Source organism: Colias philodice, chromosome 22, assembly GCF_061535455.1.
Source record: "Colias philodice isolate Cphi_HAF_F1 chromosome 22, ilColPhil1 Martin Lab GWU primary, whole genome shotgun sequence".
Taxonomy (NCBI): Eukaryota; Metazoa; Arthropoda; class Insecta; order Lepidoptera; family Pieridae; genus Colias; species Colias philodice.
Genome location: NC_143107.1, coordinates 8,377,666 through 8,400,097, shown reverse-complemented (window position 1 = coordinate 8,400,097; position 22,432 = coordinate 8,377,666). Strand labels below are relative to the sequence as shown.

The following is a 22,432-nucleotide window of genomic DNA, read 5'->3' as shown; positions in this document are numbered from 1 at the left end:
TACTTGCTTTTTATCCATTTTACCCTTCATAGCTTTTGATAATTTATCAATACTACCAAAACCAGCGGGGTTAGATGGATCATAATAAATCCTGTTAATTTCTTCTAGTACGGGGTCCATTTTTCCCAATCGATCTTTTTACGTATTTTAGTTATATATCTTTTATCTCCACTGCTCGGTGTAGAAAATTCTTGAACTTCAATCTCAGAGGTTTTGTTCAGATCTTTTGCTTGAAGTTGGTTAATAAACTCACATCTCTTTGGATTTCCAATATAAGTAAGTGGTACTTTAATATCTTTTAATGCTTTAGCAAATCTATCCCACCCTATCGGATCACTTTTTTTTAAGGGTCTAAGTGAATCATTTATTAAATCAACAATATTACTTCCTGGAATTTTTTCATTATCAATTATGACTGTGCCTTCATTATCCCAACGTATTTTACTTTTACTTATTCCAATTAAGTTTAATAATGATTCACCTTTTTTATTATAAGTTTTCGGTATTAAACTGAGTATTTGTGTTGGTGAATACAGTGGATTTGCCTCACTTTCTATACTTTTAATGGAACCTTTCTCCCCCAACAAAGATTCAGCATCAACTGAACTTTTTTGATCTCTATCTTTATTTTTAAAACCAATTTTAGACTCATTTGAATATTCATTAGATGTATCAGAATAAATTGGTAATCTGAGTGGTTGACGATCCTCTTCGGTAAAGTGAAGGTATCTTTGTAGTGTTTGTAAATATAGCATCCACTTCTTTCGGTCTTCCGTCTTACTATTCATAATATTTTGCATTTCAATATCTAATCGAGACAAATTACTTGTATCCTTATTTTCTTGTTTTAATTTTTCAATCAATCCAGGTTCAATAAGTATCATTTTCTTAGCATTTTCCATGTTAACTGGCTAGTCCACTTACTAATCCACTCAATATTGCACCTAATATTATTGGTAAGAAAGCCCCTCCTTTTTGTATAATAATATTTTTTCTTAGTTTATGTTTACACTTACGCACCAGTTTACGGAGTATATTTTTGTGTTTATTCAATTTTTGTTTATCTTGATCTTTAAGTGGTATCTTTCCTTGTAAAACGTTATGAATACATTCACAAATACAATTTATTTCTTTTTCATCACACGTTTTAAGTAACGCTTTTTGATATTTTGGTTTAAGCGTATGCAAAGCATTTAGCAAATGTTTATGCGTTGTAACTCGACGAAGCATCATTTAGAAATGATTTGAATTGTTTGATTCTTGGTGTATTTAAACTCTTTCGTGGGGACGTAGACTGTGCAGTGACCATTAAATGGGAATACATGTGTCTTGATACGACAAAAATCATTTGTATTCTGTTTTAAATCTACCATTAAATATCCATGCGCTTCTAAAGTTGCATCCCTGTAGGCGTCTTCAATGAATTTTGTGTTATCTGGTGACACTTGTCGTGCTAAATATCTTATTTGAGTTTTATCTCGAGGGTTTTTAAAATAAATTATATAACTTGAGTTTAAAGAAATATCTCTTTGACCTTTACCTTGATGAAATAAATTTTGTGTTAAATAAAATACACTAAGATTCCTGTGATGACTACCTTTTGTAAATATATCCACAATTCTTCCATCAGACTCTCTCATTAGATCATCAATAATAATAAGGTGTGGGTTTTCACCATCAAACATATTAAGATTTGGAATTCCTTGATGATACTTAACATTTGGTAAATTATATAAAGGCTGCATTTCGTCGTAGCACCATGTGATTTCAGAAAAAAATTCATTACATACACTACTCCTATGTTTAATGAATTGAGTAACAAAGTTAGATTTTCCACATCCACTTGGACCTGCTACGATGGCAGCAAATGGATGAATAAAGTGAATCATTTTTATACTTCTATCTTCTTTGGATGTAGCAATAAAACTAAATATTTTTCTCTTTAAACATTTTATTTATACATTAAGGTTACAGTTTAATATAAATAAAGTAATATATACAAATAAACACAACCTTAAAAATTATTACAAAGCACATATATCCAAAAAAATAAATAATAATAATAATAATCAAATATATTCATAACTAAAATTTTTGAAATATAAATATCGTTTTAGCTGAAATTGCCATCGAGTTTATAATGACCCAACGGTAATGTATCTATATTGTTTGGTAGAATGTACCGCTTGGCATCATTAAAGGATAAACATGTTTTATTTATTTCTTGTGTAAAAATTGTATGCTTTAATGATTTAAATCTATACATTTTACAATATTGAACGTTTTTATTAAACAAACATGACTTATAATTATCTAAAGTTAATTTTTTTGTGACACACTTATTAACACCCTTTGCCTTAGTAATAATTTTATCATCAACCTGTAACGCATACATTTTTGATCGCAGACCTACAAATTCCATAAAAATTCTACCACAGTTTTCATCTTTGAAATAACCTATTTTTTTTTTATTTAGTTTAGGAAAATTAAAAACGTTGTTAGCATCATAATCTGATGTATCGAAATATGTATTAATGTCCAGTTTTATATCATTATAAAAGTTACTCGTAAATATTTGATAAATGAGACTGTCGGTATCGGTGTATAGCAATTTCAAATTGGAACCAAATTTATCTTGCATGTAATTGTAGTGGAAATCATACATAAGCGTTTTAGATATATCTAATATACAAAATCCTAGATAAATAGGTTTATTATAAATTAACTTTGTTTTGTTTAATTGAATTGCAACAAGACTATCAGAAAAAATTGAAACACTGTGAAAATGTGGTTGAGCAATTAAATCTCCAGCTCCCAATACTTTACCCCGATTTTCCCAATGAGTTAACAGTTTAACATTTACACGTTTTTCAATATTTTCCATAGTCTTACCAAAAACAGCGTTGTTCATTAGTTTATAAAAATCTTTCTCAAAATCTGAAATAGCTTGGGTTCTCAATTGTGTATTTAAGTCTATATATTCTTTTAACCATGGAGTCTGATTAAATTTTAATATTCTATGAATTTTTAATAATTTTAACCCCATTTTTAAGCATTGAATTAAATTTCTATAATATATAATATATTTGGATTTGTTTTTTAAGTTTGGAATCAATCTAATTTCTTTAGCGTCACCTACAGGTATGTTTTCTGGACAAAGAGGTAAATCGGAATGTTTATCATGCAAATCAACCGGATACTCAAGATCTACCTCCAAGATAAATCCTATCTCTGAAGAATAACTAACATTAAAATCTGTATCGGGGGAAGCCCACTCAAAATTACCTGTAGGTAGATATTGGGACATAGCCCAACCATACAGGTTATTGGCATCGAAATACATTAAAAATGAATCTTTATCTTTTGAGTTATAGTTGGACATATAAACATTATTTGCTTTTGCATAGCGAGTGCTACACTGTGAAACACCTCCACGTATTCCTGATTTAATAAAAGCAATCATCTCAATATCTGTAAGTAATTCTAACTCGATTCTAGTATGTTTCAACATAGCATCCCAACTTAATCCAGGAGCTGTATAGTAATGGGCGGGATCTAAATCATAAGTTTTTATGCAAACACATCTAAAATTTTCAAAAATATCTGCTAACAATAATACATCGGTTTTTAAATAAAGATTTGAATAGTCCATCATATTTTTACATTTAAAATGATTCCAAACGTCTTTCGCATGGTTGTAATCTTCATTAGAAATAAAAGAATCTGTGAGAGTACTGTAAAATTGTGATTGCATTGGAAGTTGATATTGGTTTAATGCATCAAAATCTTTAACAAATTCATATGGAAATACACCTTTTTTAGTTAGTCGTTTAAAGTCTTCTAAATTAGGGAAACATTTTGATAATTCTTTAAAATCATTATCGTTTAAATTTTTTGCTAAGGTATCTAAGCTACTGGGTAAAAATTTAAGTGAATCCACAAAACGTAAAGTAACATTACTGTTATTGATTTTAATTATCTTTGAAAATGATATATATTTTTCTTTATTTTGTGGGAGAACTTCTACCTGACCTTCATCAAAGTTTAATGCATGTACAATGAAATGTGCATCATAATGACTTAAATTGTGCAAGAAGACTGGTATAGTGTAAGGTACTCTAAATTTTTCTGAACAAACTTTATGCACGACCCCAATAAATTTCCCAGTAAACCAATCATGGTAAAACACTGAATCCCCATTCAAATTTTTATTACAAACATAACAGTGTTCAAATTTGCTAACTATATCTTGTTCTATTTGTGATAAATTATTAGAAGCTTTTTGAAAACCAATTTTCTTCACAATTATTTTCAGATTATCTTTTAACGATTCCATAAATTTTAAAGCACAATTTTCACCAGTATATGTTACATATTTAGACAATTTATCATCATAAGAACATTTAATGTAATATCCAAAACTATAAACATTGTGTTTTTGTACATTTATCGTATGTGATTTTGTAGGGTCATTTGAACACGATGCTAAAGGACTTAAAAAAGCCTCAAAATCCGCATATATAACAAAAGGTAACTTCAGTTTACGTTGGAATTTATCAAAACTTAATTTACTTTCAGATACAATATCACCCCACCAATTTCTTTTATTTTTATCAACGCTTGGTATTTGTGTACATATATGTCTGCAATCATTTTTTTGATGGTTATTCAAACGTTCATATGTTGAAAAATATTGTAAACAAAAGTCACATAGATATATAGCTTCCTTCGATTTTGAAATTTGATGACTTATTAATCTTGACATATTTTTTATGTAACAATAATAACCGATTTTACCCTGTGTCAAATATAATAAATTTATATGAGTCTGCATTTTGTTCTTTGTAAAATACAAGGGTCCGACAATACTATTTTTTTTTCTTTGTTCATTATATTCTAGACCAAAAACATTAATACTAATATTGTTAAGACTTTCAATTTTGTGAATATCGTTTAATTTAACTGGAAATGTAATATTACCGAACTTCAATTTATGAGTGTGTTTGGTGTATGATGATACTCTATCCGAATTTTTATGTATTGGAAACAAAGCGGATAACAGTGCCCACTTAAAACAGGCGTTATCTGTGTTTTTAACATTTATAACAGCTTTTTTTATTTTTATGTCATGTGGTAACTCAATATAAGATTTTCCTCTTAAAGGGTTAAATTGATTTATATTCATATCCAAATGTAAAATTTTTTTCAAACTCCACCCACTATCCTTTTTCTCGAATGAATTTATATAATTAATAAGAGAATTCGTTACAGTAGTATAAAATATATTTAAATCATCACCGGTGCAAACAATAAAATTCATTGATTGAAAATCAAAAGTGTTATTTATATTTTTTGACTCCTGCACAAAGTCACCATATAAAATAAAATTGATTTTTAAAATTGTATGCTCTTCTATGGACTTATTTATTAACGTAAATATTGTATCTTTGACTGAAGCAAGAAATAAATCTGGTGTCTCAAACTGTAAAAAATTTTGATTTTCAGAAGTTACTCTATAAGTTATTATTCTATTACCGAACGCAGTCTCAATTATCTTAACATTAGGTTTTATTGAATGTTGTATTTTATCTACATTATTTTTGTGTACGTTGCTTCTCAGATGATTAGCAAAATATTTTTTGGAAACACTTATATTACAAATACTACAACATTTCGTCTTGGAATTAATACCTTCATTCGATGTTGATGGTTGTTGTGAAGTCCGTGAAAAATCAATTTTAGTTGCAGATTTTATCCTTTTGATGTCATCAGAATTAACATCAACTTCTGCTTTCCTTTTGGTTCCCCGTCCCGTTTGTTCCACCCTAAAAAAAAAAAAAAAAAAAAAAAAAAAAAAAAGAAAGTTGTTTACTTCGATTGCTTAAAATACAAATAAGAAAGAAAAAAAGATGATTATAAAAAATATATACTCACAATTTTCCATCGAATTCATCACATAGCTCCATCAAACTTTGATCATGAAATGAGTGATTTAATTCATTTCTTTCTATTTCATCACAAACGTTTAAAAGTTCATTTGTATCAATGGATAGGCTTGTCAATTCAAGATCCATTTCATTGAAAAAAACACTAACACATTCTTCAGACATTTTAAACACTATATTTGTTTCACAACTGCTTTCTTGTAACACACTTTTTGCCTTAATGCTCAATGGTCTTCAACATAATCATTGACTTTATACATTGCAACGTACTATTTATACTAGTAGATAAACTAATTACTAAACTACCACATGAAGCCGAAAAATGAATACATTAACATACTTAGCTAACAACTAATACACATGACATGACACAACAAACACAAACAAAAACAACAAACATAGTTAAGCAATCACTTATGTACTTATGATTATATTGACAATTTGGGAATCATTATCTTTGGACTTCAGTTTGTGGTGAATATTGCTTAATGTATGCTTAATGCATTTTGTGTATATGTAACTAAAGGAAATATTATAAAATTAAATAAAACAAATTGTATGCAATTTACTATTTTTTATTTCCTTACAAACAATAAATAATATACTATTATAAAGGCGAAAGTTTGTAAGGATGTATGGATGTATGGATGTATGGATGTTTGTTACTCTTTCACGTAAAAACTACTGAACCGATTACAATGAAATTTAGCATACATATAGAGGGTAACTTGGATTAACACATAGGATAGTTTTTATCCCGGAAATCCCACGGGAACGGGAACTATGCGGGTTTTCCTTTGCAAACGCGGGCGAAGCCGCGGGTGGAAATCTAGTATACATATAAAAATATTGCATATATTGGGATGACAATATAACATGATGTTAGTTTAGGTTGATGATTGATAGAAATTGGATGAGGTCAAACATGTAAAAATGAATACATTAGACCTGCAAATGAGTCTTCATAGAATACACCCCAGCCTCCAGTATAGCGTGTACCCCTCGAATCGCCTGCCAATGCATATACACATACCTGCATTTATTATATGCAATCTCGACCCTGACTCACAGCCAGGTTCTCATTGGGTAGCTATTCATATCAACCACGAAAGAGTTGGAGAATATTTTGATTCCTTTGGACGTAAACCGATTAGAGTAATAGCGGAATTTTTAAGAAGAAATTGTCGCATGTGGGACTATAATACTGCTAGAATTCAGGATATCTATTCCACGTTTTGTGGAGAGTATTGCGTGGTATATTTGTACTACAAGTTCCGAGGCCTGAGATTGGAAGATTTCCTTACAAATTTTTCGTATGACTCACCAAGAAATGATATGACACTTGTTAAATTGTATTGTAGTGTAATGCGGGTGTAAATAAAGAAATAATATATGGAAATAATATGTTTTATTTTCAATCAACTCTTTTACAATCCTTGTCCTGCCGTAACAAAGTTCGATACATCAGATTACCCGGAAAAACAATTAGGTTAGGTTAGACTTTGATAAACAACGCCAGAAGCGAATCGCTTTTTTAAAAAAGCAACAATTAGGTTAGGTTAGGTTAGACTTTAGGTGCGTATAAATTAAGCGCGGCAGCCGCGCGAGCCAATGTTCGACCAGAGTTGACGTTCATTTGCTGCGCGAGCCAATATGTAGATATATTTTAAGTTGAACGTAGTTGCCGCGCGCGGCAGGCGATCCATCACGAACATCTCTTCTGTAGGATGCCAAAAGTGTAGAATTTTCTTTTTCAAGTCAGGAATAGGTATATCCATTTTCTTACTGATTTCTACCCACGCATCATACCTCAGCGATTTATTGTGGTATTGGGAGGATTTGCTGTTCTATAAAAATTCATTAGCGCCATACAATTGTATTAGTAAACGGCACTTTTCGTTGTCCATTTTTACGTATACGCCGCGCGAGCCGAATCACCAAAACTACAAACCGTCCACACGGCGCGCGAGCGAACGCCTGAAGTTCCTTTGATGCGGTCTCAAAAACCGACAGTGAGCGGATCGCCCCGCGGCACGTTCGAGCGCGGCAATGTTCGGGTCGCCGCGCGCGGCAATCCCGTCTAAATAGTGCGCGGCCGCCGCGCGCGCCTATGTTCGATGGTTTGCCGCGCTTAATTTATACGCGGCTTTTGATAAACAACGCACGAGCCGAGCGAGCAAAGCGAGCGTGCCGCTGCAGCGGCCGGCGAGTGCCAGAAGCGAATCGCTTTTTAAAAAAGCAACAATTATAATAATATAGTAGGATAATATATAAATATAGGATTTTAGACGTATTTTTTCTTGAATATAATAATACATCGTTTGGTTAGAATAGCGAGGTAGGTCGTAACAAAGAAGTTTAATACAAAAGCAGTGATAAGCGAGGTGCACAATGAGTAATAGATATGAACGCCGATAGATAATAGGAAAAGGCTAACAACCGGTGGGTCATTAGCGTCCCATTAATGACCCATCGATTAATTCTTATCTAATTGATATTTGATAAGAGTTAATCGATCTGCACACCTCAGCTATCTTTGGAACCGTGCATCCTATCGCTTCGGGAGTGAGTGCTATCGACTCAGCGTGGCCGCTTTAGTGGGAAAAGAGTCCAAACTTTTTTTTTTTTTTTTTTTTTTTTTTTAGTCGGGGTTTTCAATCAAGTCACGTCCTCACCGTACCATACAGTGAGGCAGCATAGAGTGAGGCAGTACCCGGGAATCCATACTACTCACGGTGACTCTCACTCGTGGCACACATGACTCCCACACGTGACACACGTGACACTCACACGTGGCACACTTGACTCTCACACGTGACACACGTCTTCAGTTGTTCACGTCCAAAGTTCAGGCGAACGAAGTCGCGGGCATCAGCTAGTTTATAACAAAGGAGATTGCCCAAGTGACTATGGCACTTGGTATCGCAATCAAACTTATTGTGTCAAGATGAAATATAGCTCAATTTAAAGCTTGATGTTATACTTTTAGATATGATTCAAGTTTTTATGTAAATAAGCCGCAGTTCGGGACAATAAAGGTTTAGCCTGTAAAGGTAATTTGATGTAATTATAAATAAATAAATAAAAATGAAACAATACTCAAGTGGCTTCCTATAAGACTTCGCCGGAATGCAAATGCGTTGAAGTTGTTATTTTCCATCCTCTTTGATCCCAATTCTCCCTCCTATTTAAAAGAACAATTTAATTTCCTAGATTCAGGTGTTTATACTCTTCGTTCCGCTGATAACCTTCTCCTTAGCTTTCCTTCTCACCACACTAGTTTCCTTGGTAAATCCTTTGTAATAACCGCTATCAGACTTTGGAATTCTTTGCCTATAGCTGTAAGACGAGCTTCCTCGAAAAGTTCCTTTAAAACTCTTTTAAATAAACATTTATCTGATTTAGCTTTTCCTTCAAAATAATAGTATGTATTATATTTTCTTTTATTATTCCTATAATATGTATTTTATTTACTCTCTTTTATCTTTATTTTCATTGCCACCCGTGTACCCATTTAACATCAATCTTTATCCTTTACCTTGGGCAGTCTGGAAGAGATCGCTTATAAGCGATAAGGTTGCCTTATGTGCTGTGAATGTTTCCTTTTCTGTTAATATTATATGATTGTAAAATTTGTAATGGTACATAAAATTGTTAAATAAATAAATAAATAAACAATAGTTTTATTCAAAACTTCAAAAAATACTTTATCGAGTTTTACTAACGATGAACGATTTACGAGAGTAGTCTGCAAGCAAAAGAGATAGCTAAGTATATTATGTTTCACAACAAAAACTTTTACTTTTATTTCAATTTATCCGGTATAATTAAGACTTATTAGTGATACATATGATCATCTTATATATAAAAATGAATCGCAAAATGTGTTGGTAAGCGCATAACTCGAGAACGGCTGAACCGATTTCGATAATTCTTTTTTTATTATATTCCTTGAAGTACGAGGATGGTTTTAAATTTTAATGTAGAGAAAACGTAAATATGTACCACGGGCGAAGCCGGGGCGGACCGCTAGTCTATACATATAATAAAATCGTAGGAAAGTCAAAACTGTACATTGAATATTTTTTTAAAAGAATACATAATCCATGATCTATAATCGATATAGAAGCCAAAAATATAGTTTTTAGAATTTTTGTCTGTTTGTCTGTTTGTCTGTTTGTCTGTTTGTCTGTATGTTTGTCCGAGCTAATCTCGAAAAGTACTGCATAGATTGACTTCAAATTTTGCATGAATATTACTAACAGGTCGTGTGAGGTTTTTTTAAACATATTATCATGCTATCACCTCCGGGGGAGGAGCTGTGAACCTTTACTTTTCTTACGTATTCCGTGAACTACGACAGCGTACAATCTAAAGACTCATGTTTAAATGTTGTTTTTGAGTAAGCCATGCTATTATCTAGCTTTACACTATAAAAACTACGTCATTTACGTTATTTGGGCAGAGAAACTGTTTAATGAATCTTAGTACTATAAAGACAAATTTGATTCAGCGCCATCTATGAGATTTCGTAAAAATCAAATCAATTTACATGTTAACACTACTGAACACAATGTTAAAAATTAATAATTTAAATATAATTATGCTATTTATTTATTTAACTCTTTAACCCATAATAAATCTTCCCTTCCCTATAAGGTGCGCTTATATAATTCGTGTGAATATACTACATTTTTAAAAGTGAGGGTAGATGTATATTATTTTAAGTCAAACTAGACACCATTACAGTTAATCTAATATTGATTGTGTTCATTGGTTACATTTTTAAAAATCTTCGTGTTTTAATAATTCGATCACGAGGCGGGACTCTAATACAAAAAGGTTAGTTCGTTGATAATTATTATTCCTTCATCATTTACATGTTGTTAGTAAAAATATACTTTGACTGTTAATACTTTTGTTCAGTATTTATCTGTATGATTATTGCTTGGTAATTAATATATTTTCATGTCGTATACCTAATTATAAACATAAGTGTGATGTGAAACTAGCTGGATTTATTTTTACACACTCACAGTCTTATATTTTGTGTTAATGTTAAAATAGTATTAATAGTGTAAATCATAATATTTTTTCAAAGTTAAAAATATTTCCTTTTTTCTGATGGTGTTGCCATCGAATTAAACCGCGCTGTCGTTTCGTTCACAAAAAGTCATGTTATTAGGACCGAATATGTAGCCGCCTCAACTTACGGAAACGAGAGTAACCTGCGTTGTCTGTTAGTTATTATATAGTCGAATTTAACGTTACATGGAAATTGGAATCTAAATATATGTATACCTACTTATATTAAATCTGTAGAGGTCAATTCTGCACATGAAATATATTTCCTAAATAACTATCACGAGGTGATTAGAGATCGACATCGACGTCAAAAATGTTTGTCCGTCTGTCTGTCTGTATAACCGTTATAGAAACAAAAACTACTCGACGGATTTAAACGAAACTTGGTACAATTATTTTTCATATTCGTGAGCAGAGCAGCAACTCCATTTTTAAGCTTTCGTCGCGTGTGCGTTCTTAATGCGTGTATCTTAATGGTTAAAGCTACACAGAAATCAAGTATGAAAGAAATGTTCTCCATATTATATAAAAAATATCTCCCGACATCATTAATGTCTATCTTTTATGGTTGAGCTTAGGAGTTCAAAGCTTTCTGATTATATTTGTCTACTAGCTGTCCCCGCGACTTCGTTCGCGTGGAATAGTGACTATGGGACCTATGACCATGGGCTCAGGGTGGGGCAACAATAAAAAATCATTTTTATTTTCATGCTCCCACTCCCGCACCCACTCGCACTCCCACGCCATATGCCACGTTCAGTCCCAATCCCACGCCCACGCCCACTCCCCTTCACAATTAGTACCTACCAGATCAAAGCCAGGGTAAGCGCCCCACCCAGCCCCACCGTGGCTACGCCCATGCTGAATTACTACTTAACATACAATTATTGAGTAAATACGTACAACCATACTGTACTGTTGTACTACCATAAATAATTAAAAGAATTGTTATTAAAATTTCTTACTAAACTGAGCTAAAAAACTTACGTACCAAATTATTAAAGAAAATCAAGAAATGAAATGCCTAACCTATACCAAATAGTTACTACATATTGTAATTAAAAATTATGATTAGTATATAATATCGAAAATCAAAAAAGAAATGCCTAACTAATTCTACGTAAAATTTCTTTTAAATTATGTCATATTATTTTTTAGGAACCAGGGGGGGGGGGGAGAGGAGCAAATTCTATTTCCTTCCTTTCTTAAACGGATGTTTTTAATAATCTATGGTGTAGCCAGTAGCCACTGATCAGCTTAATCGATACTCAGTTTTTATCAAATCCAGACACAAATCCAAATTAGATCTTTCCTGTCTCACGCACGTAACTAAAGGCTGAAGAGAGAGAGAGCACGTAACTAAACCGTTTAGACGAAGAAAAGTGTATAGAAAAAGGAATAAATAATTTCATAAACTTCCCGACGATCTTTAAAAATAAATTATAACTTTCATTTTTTTCATTCCCACTTTTACCCCTATGTAGGTATAATAAGTGGATGAACCAATTTTGATACACTTTATCTAAGAACCAGCGTCGGAAAATATTCTGCCTAACAAAAAAAACCGCATCTAATTCGGTTTACCTGTTAGCCAGCTACGGTGCCATAGACAGACACACACAGAAATACATAGCGGTCAAACACATAACACCAGTCTTTTTGCGTCGGGGGTTAAAAATATAATACGACATAATTTAAAGGACATTTTATGTGGAAAATTTACCTATACACCAGGGTAGATAATTTTTGAAACAAAAAAAAATCGCTGTAGGATGAAACCCATTAGAAAAGGATATGATAAAAATGTAAGGAAAAATAAATTACGGTCAATCGGAGTTCGGGAAGTGGGAGGGGGGGAGCTTTTAAGAGAAAAAAATGGTTTCTCTCGATTTCTCGATAATAATAACACCTGCTAATTTTTTTCTACATATTTTAATTGTACAGACATCACTTTTCCACAATTTTATTATATGTATTGATGATGATGATTGAGATTATAACACTCTTAGTCCGTTTTAATTTTTATTCACCCGCATCAGTGCCACCTAAAAAATCTTTATATATCGAAATTCGAGCAAAGTTAAGAAAATGAGAAATAAGAGTTCTCAAGGATCGTTAGAGATAAGAGGCTTACTATTGACCGAAAACAACATGTGTTATGCCGAACCTGAAACCGCTTCACAACGAGAATTGCGTCTCACAGCTGACCGCGAACGGCATGTACTATCCTGTGAGACCGAAACCTTCACTGAGGGTATATATAACGTCTCACAGCTGATCGCAAATGGCATATTGTACTATCCCGTGAGACCGAAACCCTCACTGAGAGGGAATTACGTCTCACAGCTGATCACGATCGTCATATTTTATCTCGAGAATTCTGAAACTTTTACTCAATATGAAGACCGTTTGACAAATAATAGGGTGCACCATAATATTATTCGATCTCTCGAAGATGAACATGAGCATAAGCAATGACTAGACTAGGGACGCGAATATTACCATTATTTGAGACAAGAACGATTAATAAGTTTGTTTAATGAAAGATTAAGAATTGAAACTATTGGTCTCTTTAAACGGACGAATAGCGAGAGGCCCGTCTTATTGCAAACAGATTTCGACATAGTCTTAATGACTTAGAGGTAAACATAGAAGATCAATCTACAAATTCGGTGGTGTGGTCCGACAAAATAATATAAAAGTGGGTTTGCTTATAACCTCACAATTGATTACAGATCATCTTCTGTATAGGCGATATTAACGTAGTATGTTCTTTTTGTAATGCTTTAAAGTGGAGTAAGGAGTCGGCTTTCGTTTGAAGATACGCCGGAACCTTTGAAATCACTACTTTTAAGTTTTAGAGGAACATGTGCAATCTAAACAGTTCTTAGACAATATAAGCTCTTATAGTATTGCGTTTTAAATGATCCTTTGGTGCTCAACAATTATTAGATGCTCCTTTCATTCTTACTTTTAAGATACAAGGTCAAGTTTATCATTTGATAGGATCCCTTTTGCCTGAAGGCCAACCTAAGTTTCTTTAAATATATTTTGTATTCGACTACGACGAATAATCGAATACAAGAAATCAATATTTCTCGAATTTAAAACTGAACTCATTTCACAATTTTAGAACATGTTAATTCATCAGGTTAATCCGTATATATGCGTTTTAAATCGACATTAGAAGCTTTTCCTCAAGATGGTGATATTAATATAAAATTGGTATAAATGCCGATAGACGGAAGTCTATCAGCACTCAGGAATTCCCTGAGCGTTTTATAACGCCCAGGCCGCAGTATTACAATTTTTCCTACAGTAGGGCGACGAATGTATTTTCGCATAGCAATTAGCAACGGAGGGGAACATGTTTAGTTTGTGGTACCGAGCGCGAAAGAAAGTCATCGTGTTTTTAGTAAAGTTACAATGTAAACTAACGTAATTTATTACTTAGGTACATATTCTATAATGGTGCGCTCAAACTGTTAATCTACATTTAATTTAGATTATTATTTTAATTACTAAGAAATGTAGAATTTAAATCACATTCATTCATGTTTTCCTCAGATATTCGATGTCTATGATTTTCGATGATTTTAAGATTTTCTTATCAGAGTATTCAATTTTAATGTAGTTAAATTTTATAAGAGACAATTAAGAACATTCAAAAATAAAGTGTCACGTATTTTTTTTAAACGACGAATGACGAAAAACGACCGAATCGTGGACGAAGTCGCGGGCAACAGCTAGTTATTAATACAAATAGGAATTAACAAACGAATACGTTGCACGACTAAAAATTTACCGATACCACGGTCCGTACTCCGTGGTCATTCATAAGGGAATTACAATTGAATATAAATATTGTTATTTTCCTTGCCTTTAAGACACATAAGATCAGTGTAAATAAAACGACACAATAAATCTTCGAATCAACTTTATTACAACGAATATTTTCAATTAATTTTTATTGAAATTAATATTGAATCGGATAAAGTTCCTCCCATGTTCCAGCGAATTGATCGAAAAGGTTTTCATGTATAGATAATTGTTTGTCTATCTGTAGATACGGACGAGTGGTGGGTGATGTCGCGGGCCAGTGTATGTTAAGATTTGGTGTGTCTCCGCGGTTGTTGGGGTCTCTGGAAATATAAATAATTTTAATTAATAAAACTTAATTGATCGTAGGAACATGGTTTCGTAGTATAATCTAAGAATTCAATATTATCAAATCAAATCTGTCTGTTCTACGTTTCTTGCTAAAATTGGTTGCAGAAACAAACTTATCGGTGTCTCATCAATTTCAAATACAAAAACAACTGGAAATCAATAGCCGCTATTAATTAACTACTTTATGATGCTCGCAAACTTTCATCACGTAAAATCTACTACGACCGCCTCAGCGTAAAACCGTGGGGTCCTGGGTTCGATTTCTAGTGGAGACGAAGAAAAAAAAATGTCTCGGTCTGGTAGGACACAGAAGGCTGATCACCTACTGACTTGTCCCTAAAGAAAATCGATCAGTGAAACAGATGTATAATGCATCTGCCCCGTACTCCACTAGGGTCACGGGACTCCACTTTTACGTAAAATCTATCTTTAACCAAGAAAACGTTACAAATTTTTCAATAATTTACCCGTATCTCGCGAAGTTGTGCCAAATATCTATCATTTGGTCGACCATATCAGCATCAGTTCCCTGTGTGCCGATCTTTGGGAACCGGTACGCGATATAGAACAAGTATAGCAAGTCGTCGTGGTGGGCGATGCCTGGGATAAAGGAAAAAGGAATATTATGGAATATTTTAAAATTTTGATACTATTATAGAAGTCTAATGACTGAATCTAATTACTATAATGGTTGGTTAGTTCTGGTTCATGTTCACCCAGAAATGTGAGTTTTAATACAAATGTAGGTACATGTACCTTGAACAAATAAATAAGAATAAAACCAGAAATGGTAAAAGTTCATATTTAGCTAATGTGGATGATATTTTTACCAAATTTTGAAAATAAAGCATATACATATATGTCAAAAACTTTATGAAATTTTAGTATTTTTGTTAGATAATAAGTCTCTCTACACGCCATACTACTGACGGGACACCCTGTATAGTAATGATAGGATAGTAATGGTTTGAATAAGAACAATTTTTTAGCGCTTTACGGCTAGTAATATATTATGAAAAAAGGATATTTCAGAAAATGTAATTAAGGACATTGCCAATTTAAAATCTGAAATAGAGCATGAGATTAGAAATTGAAAATGGTCATAAATCAATGTATCTTATAAAGAATAATAAAATAAATTAATTAATTAATATTTTTGATGATATTTTAATCTATACACACGAATTTTAATCTACATCTAATAATACCAAGAAATATAAATCTACTAATAAAGAAAACACACATACCGACAGGTTTCTTAGTGCCAGGATCTTGATAGAAGCTGTTATTGCCGATATAAGTGAAGAGACAACTCCATACAGGAGCGGTCGAATGGATGCTCATTAGTTTTGTTAATCTGGAATTTATTTAAAGTTACGTAACTAAAAATCTGATGATTATTATAGAAGTATTTCAAATTGATCAAAATAGTGTAAAGTTTCATATAGAACTTCACAAGTTAACCGAACTAAGTAAGATGATAGATTAAAAATTGATCGAAAAGAAATTTATAACATTTTATCGACAATACTTGATAAATACTATTATACTACATATTGTACACTAATTATCATTTTAACTGACAAATAATTTAAACAGAACATAATCAGGAGGTTTCGGCTATCTTTCCCGTTAGATATAAGTAAACTCAGGCGAGGATAATGCCCATGTAGCTAATCACTATTTAAATATAACTTTTCCACAATACCTGTAAATAGGGAAACTTTCTATAGCATCTACATACAGTCTTCCCAAATTATACGCTGTATCGGAATCATTCTTCAAGTCAGCCAGATTATATTCCTGTCGTAGTCTCTGTGTAGCTAGAGATGAATTATCTCGTGGTAACATGAACGATATGGGAGCTATGTCCTCCCAGTTCTCGTTCATACGTCTTAAAAGTGTTTCGTTCTTTAGAACAGCTGAAATATAATAATTTATTAAACAGCTCAATCTATATATTTTATTTGTATCGGCATCAGTATCTATATTAGTGTCAGTATGTGTGTCCGTAAGTGTGGGGTGTCAACACTGACACCCCACATTTGTGTCATTATCAGTTTTAAGTGTGAGTGTCAGTATCAGTGTTACTTTCAACGTCAATAATTTTAAAAACAAATAGTTATACTGTCGGGATCGATGTCAGCGACAAGGTCTGTGTGTATTTGTACAGATTGAGATCGTTTTTTATTCTAATGTGAACTTTTAATTTTAAAGGAGCTCACTAAAAGCCTTCCAAAAGAATTCATCCTTAGTTCTGCTAATAATGAAAGGCACGGGATGCATCTTTCCCTCACGGATGGCGTCGATCGGGTCGACTGGCAGAAACCGCTCCTGGCCGAAGTCGGCTTCAACTACTGGGGTCCATAGGGTTAAAGGATCGTAGCCGAACTCCTATAGATAAAGAAATATAATTTTAATACTGAAATATGAACACTTTAAATAACAGAAGAAACTGGACTAGAAAATTATATCAGGTAAAACAGCTAATCGAAATTTACAAAATTTTAAACAGTTAGATTAAAGCCTAAGCCTAACATGAAAAAGTTTTCAAAAGTAGTAGCTTTGTTATTGACGTGACAACGTCTTATAATTCGATAGAGCCGGCTGCACGCACGAAAAAACATGACTCATGCGGCGTTACCTCGCTCTGAGGCGTTCCATGTGAGGCTTGAAGTGTAAGCGAGAGCGCGGAACGAGCGACAAAGAAGCACAATCGGACGTTATCACGTTCAACTATCGTCAGTAAACTGACTTTACAGACAACCAATTTTTTTTAGTAAACAGATATAGGATTATAAACATTTGTATAAAATTTTGCAATTTGTATTAAAACTCACATAAAACCGATTCAGTGAAAGCCCCAGATCCCTCCACGGCACAGTACTCAAACAATTAACGATATCACTAGAGGAGTTAGTGGGACATCCCACCAGTTCCGCTTGACGCACCGCTAGAGGGTACAAATGTGTGGGACTGCGGGTCTTGCGGACTGGGGAACCGCTTAGTGAAATGGCTCGGTGGAATAGACCTTAGAAGATATACAAAAGTAAATAAGTACTGATGGAATTGAACTAATTTGGAATGTTAGTTTTGACATACTACGTAAAAAACTGGAATCACAATCTATTAGAACGTCGTGACTGATAATATTATAAAGCCCAATTAATCGTGCCTTCCCATTATTTATAATCACAATTATGAAGAATCTGGTCAATAAACATTAAACAATCAACAAACTAAAAAAAACCTACCTGAATAGTAGGACTAACTAGATAAACAAACAAACAAGAAATCTGCTAGAATATCACTAACTTCATAACTTCATAAACCTGTAAATGTCGTCTACTCACCCTTCGACATAGGCGATATCATATGCAACATGACACTAACAGCCCCCGAACTACAGCCAGCAATAGTAACACATTGCGGGTCTCCCCCAAACGCGGCTATGTTCTGTTGGACCCACTGCAGGGCGGCCACTTGGTCTCTGAGACCGTTGTTACCGGGAGATAGTGAATCACCCGTGCTAAGAAAACCTAGGAAAGTGTTGTAATGTGGAATGTATCATATTATATCATACAAGATTTCTGCCCGGGGCTTTGCCTTTTGAGTTGATGTATCACAAACAGAAAACTAAATATTATAAGGAAGATGTATAGATTGTAAAACTTGACAGTCCACCGGATTCTGGAACATTTAAATTGACCGGAAATAATTAAGGAAATATTTTCAAAAAATTTAATCAGTCTCCTTTTGCCAGTAGCATTTAATCATTAACAATGATATTTTAGAACAATATAAAAGATGTAGGTATTTCATAAATTATCCTTGTTTTTTACGGCACTTACCATTTATTTAGGTATCTCTGTTTTACCTAAAACAAGCGTAATTTACGACAAGCGTTTTACGGCTTTACGGCGTGACAAAGAAATATTTAATATACATACATGCATACACACAAAAAACATTACCCTCCTGTCGCAGTCGGGTAAAAAGCCTACGTACCCAAAGTAGCGAGTCTATAATTAATAGTGACGACAACAACATCTCTATCTAGCAAATAGTCTGGTGCGAACAGATCGCTGCGACCCGTCATGGAGTAGAAACCGCCTGGGTGGATGAAGAAGATCACTGGGAGGGGTGTCTTTCTAGAAATAGTTTAGAAATTGTGGTAGTTATAATATACTTTAATGTTTTTCTGAAAAAGACATTGTAATCATTAGAAATAACTATTATTTTTAAGCTGCATGCACCGTCTTAAATTATTGCTGAAAATAAATAGGTAAAAGCTTCTTGAAGTTAGATCAGTAAACTGATTTTATAACTGTATACGTTTATCATCATTCGATTATTTCACTAGATTGCTTTTAATTTTAATCATATCAAATCCTATGGCTATATACTTTATTCAAAAAAATCACCACATCAAATGCTCTTGGTTATCTTCCAGTTATGTTACCTTTCTGCTTTCACCGGAGTATACACATTGATGGTGAGACAGTCTTCATCCACATAGTATCCCGGACTCGAGGGTTGAGGACACGCTGGTCCGTTCTTAGTGGCGTCAACTTGCTTCTCGTATCGTAGTATTGGTACAGGTGGCTGTCAATAAGATACATTTTTACTAGGGATGTAACGATACCGATACCGATACCGATATATCGGCCGATATATCGGCAAGCCGATATATCGGTATCGCCGATAATAAATCAACCGATACCGATATTTTTTTATTAAATTCTTTCTTTTCTTTTATGTTTTTGCATTGTATTCATTCATATTGTTTTATTTCTGTTTCTGTAATAGTGTTAAAGAAGAGCGGAACCTCCTGACACAAGCATTTTATTTGCTTACTAGGAGTGTTCCAATCACAAATTTGTTTATGTAAAGGAAATAAATAAATAATTTTGAATTTTTTTAATTTTTAACGTGATAACGTTTTTAAAATCGTTTTAGTCGGGTGACATGTTCATAAACTTGTGTCACACCAAAACCTCACGAGCGCGATCGCAGTTATAACGAGAGAGAGACGGACCGATCTCCAGTTTCATCTCGAGCGCTGCCACTGCATTATGTTATCACGTAAACATCTCGATCGTAAACCTACTTTACAAACAACCAATTTTTTTGATATCAAATAATTCAAAAATCCGCGCCCAATGAACGATGCGGGAGGCCGCCCGCGCGTGCGCACTTTGTTTTCTGAAAAAACTCTACCAATATAGTAAACTTTTATTAGGTACTGATTGTATTTGTATTACTTAAAGTTTAACTGACTTCGTAAAATAATAATACTAAAATAAATGGTTTTGTTGTTTTTTGATTTGGCATTTTTATTTAAAAGAATACGATTAACAGTTGTCTCTGTTAAATGTTGGTAACTTTTTATGCATAATTCACTATTTATTTTTCTACCAAGCCATCGATATCGGTATCGGTATCGGTATCGCCGATACATTACTACAAATATCGGTATCGGTATCGTATCGGCAAAATCATGTATCGTTACATCCCTAATTTTTACCTTTAGGCTAGATGCATCTTTTCGATTAGGTACGCGTTGATTGGCTCATATGGCCTAGTGATGATAATATATTGGAGTTAGTAATGAATTTATTTACTTTGGAAACACAACAATAGCACATCAGTACAATTTTTAAGCTCTACTTCTTTGGACTTTAGTAATTATACTTACTAATTAATTAAAAGGTTACAAAAATTAAATCATCTTTCAGTAATGTATACAAAGTTAGTTTAATTCAAATAAATATAAAAAATACTGATGATTCTAATTGAGTCTCTCAAGCCAATTTCGAGCAACAATTTGTGGTTTTCAACCTTATTTTACTTACCCTTATGTTACTTGAATTTTGAATTCATCACACTAAACATTTAACAAGACTAGATCATAATAATATCATACCTGAAACCGCAGCTCTCCAACAGGCGGTTCAGCATACCTAATACCGCGGTACGCCTCGTAGCTGCGCCCGAGCCGCGTCACATTGTAAATGCCGAGGAATTCGCCTGATGGACTGCGTACTTTTGGGTTTTGGGCAGCTGTTATTGAGAAGGAATACCAAATAAAAACATTTTATTTAAGTCATTTAATCTTTTTTTTCTTCTTAAATTCTTGATGGTATCTACTTAATGTAAGGAGAGGGAAGAAATTCTGTTCTTTTGAAGTGAAACTTCTTTAGGTGCGTTGAGAGTAAAATTTCAAGGTCGCGTCATGGCAATACCGTCACGTCATGGATTAAGGCGACGATTTTGGTATATATTTCAATCTTACCAAAGAAGTTCCACTTCTGTCACGTATGCACGGCACACACGCTATTTTCTTTATTCAGAAAAAGATGTTGTTGATTTTTACTAAATTGCTTGAATAAAGATTGAAGAACAAAAAATTTGTCTTGTTTACGAGAAAGCTGTCTCAGACAGCAAGCAAGTTATGGGTTGTTCGTACATTTACTTCAAGGACATCTATAATCAGCTGCGATCAAAATTTTCCTTATAAGTAAGTACTCGTATGCAAAAGTAGTAAAATTTATTTAAAATATCGTTAATTCTATAAATAAAATATATCTCTTGGATAGAAATAGCTTTCTTAATACATAGATACCTACTCATTCATTCCGTACAACAGCTATAGAGATTTGGATAGGACTTTTTAGTTTTAAGGAAAATTATGTAGTTTTGGTGCATTTACGATATCGATGACATATTCTGCCTACATTCATAATAATATATTAATGACAACATTTTCCTTATAATACAATTTACATATATTGATGAGATTTTTGTCAGAAAATATAATATATTTTACTTGCCTTTTCCATCGCTCGCATTAGCAAGCACACAGCACAATATTATAAACAGTAACATAATCCAACTACTAAGAACAACGAAGCGGGACTGACCGTGTGTACCATGCGCTATCCTTTTTTATTTTGTCGTATGGTTATTCCAAATTGAAAGAAAATGGTCGTCTATAAGGAAAAATGGAAAATTGACAGAACGTTAGCGCTTTCTTTATGGGGACAAGCTTGCTCTCGCATCGCCTGAAAAAAACAGCTAACGGTTTACAATCAAAAGTGTTTAAAAATCTTGGAGTTAGGTAATAACTAAGAACCTCCAGACAAGATTTAGAATAAAATCTTAGACAGATAATTTATTGAAAAATAATGAATTTGTATATTTTTACGCTGAGTTTAAAAATATGTCGAAAT

General features: G+C 33.1%; 1 protein-coding gene and 1 long non-coding RNA gene across 2 annotated transcripts; both read right to left on the bottom strand.

Moving 5' to 3' along the window:
• Positions 1–1,933: 1,933 nt before the first annotated feature.
• Positions 1,934–6,253, bottom strand: LOC149478560 (uncharacterized). The gene is made up of 2 exons (XR_016317417.1): positions 5,935–6,253; positions 1,934–5,825 (listed from the first exon to the last, which is right to left on the bottom strand). It is a non-coding gene; the product is annotated as an uncharacterized LOC149478560 (long non-coding RNA).
• An 8,697-nt stretch (positions 6,254–14,950) lies between these two features.
• LOC149478559 (carboxylic ester hydrolase-like) lies at positions 14,951–22,143 on the bottom strand. The gene is made up of 11 exons (XM_089709321.1): positions 22,034–22,143; positions 21,127–21,263; positions 19,663–19,805; positions 19,209–19,351; positions 18,554–18,739; positions 18,041–18,231; positions 17,426–17,594; positions 16,909–17,122; positions 16,448–16,557; positions 15,668–15,800; positions 14,951–15,172 (listed from the first exon to the last, which is right to left on the bottom strand). The coding sequence occupies exons 1-11, from the start codon at positions 22,086–22,088 to the stop codon at positions 15,007–15,009; spliced, it is 1,647 nt and encodes a 548-aa protein (XP_089565447.1). The 5' UTR covers positions 22,089–22,143; the 3' UTR covers positions 14,951–15,006.
• Positions 22,144–22,432: the final 289 nt, after the last annotated feature.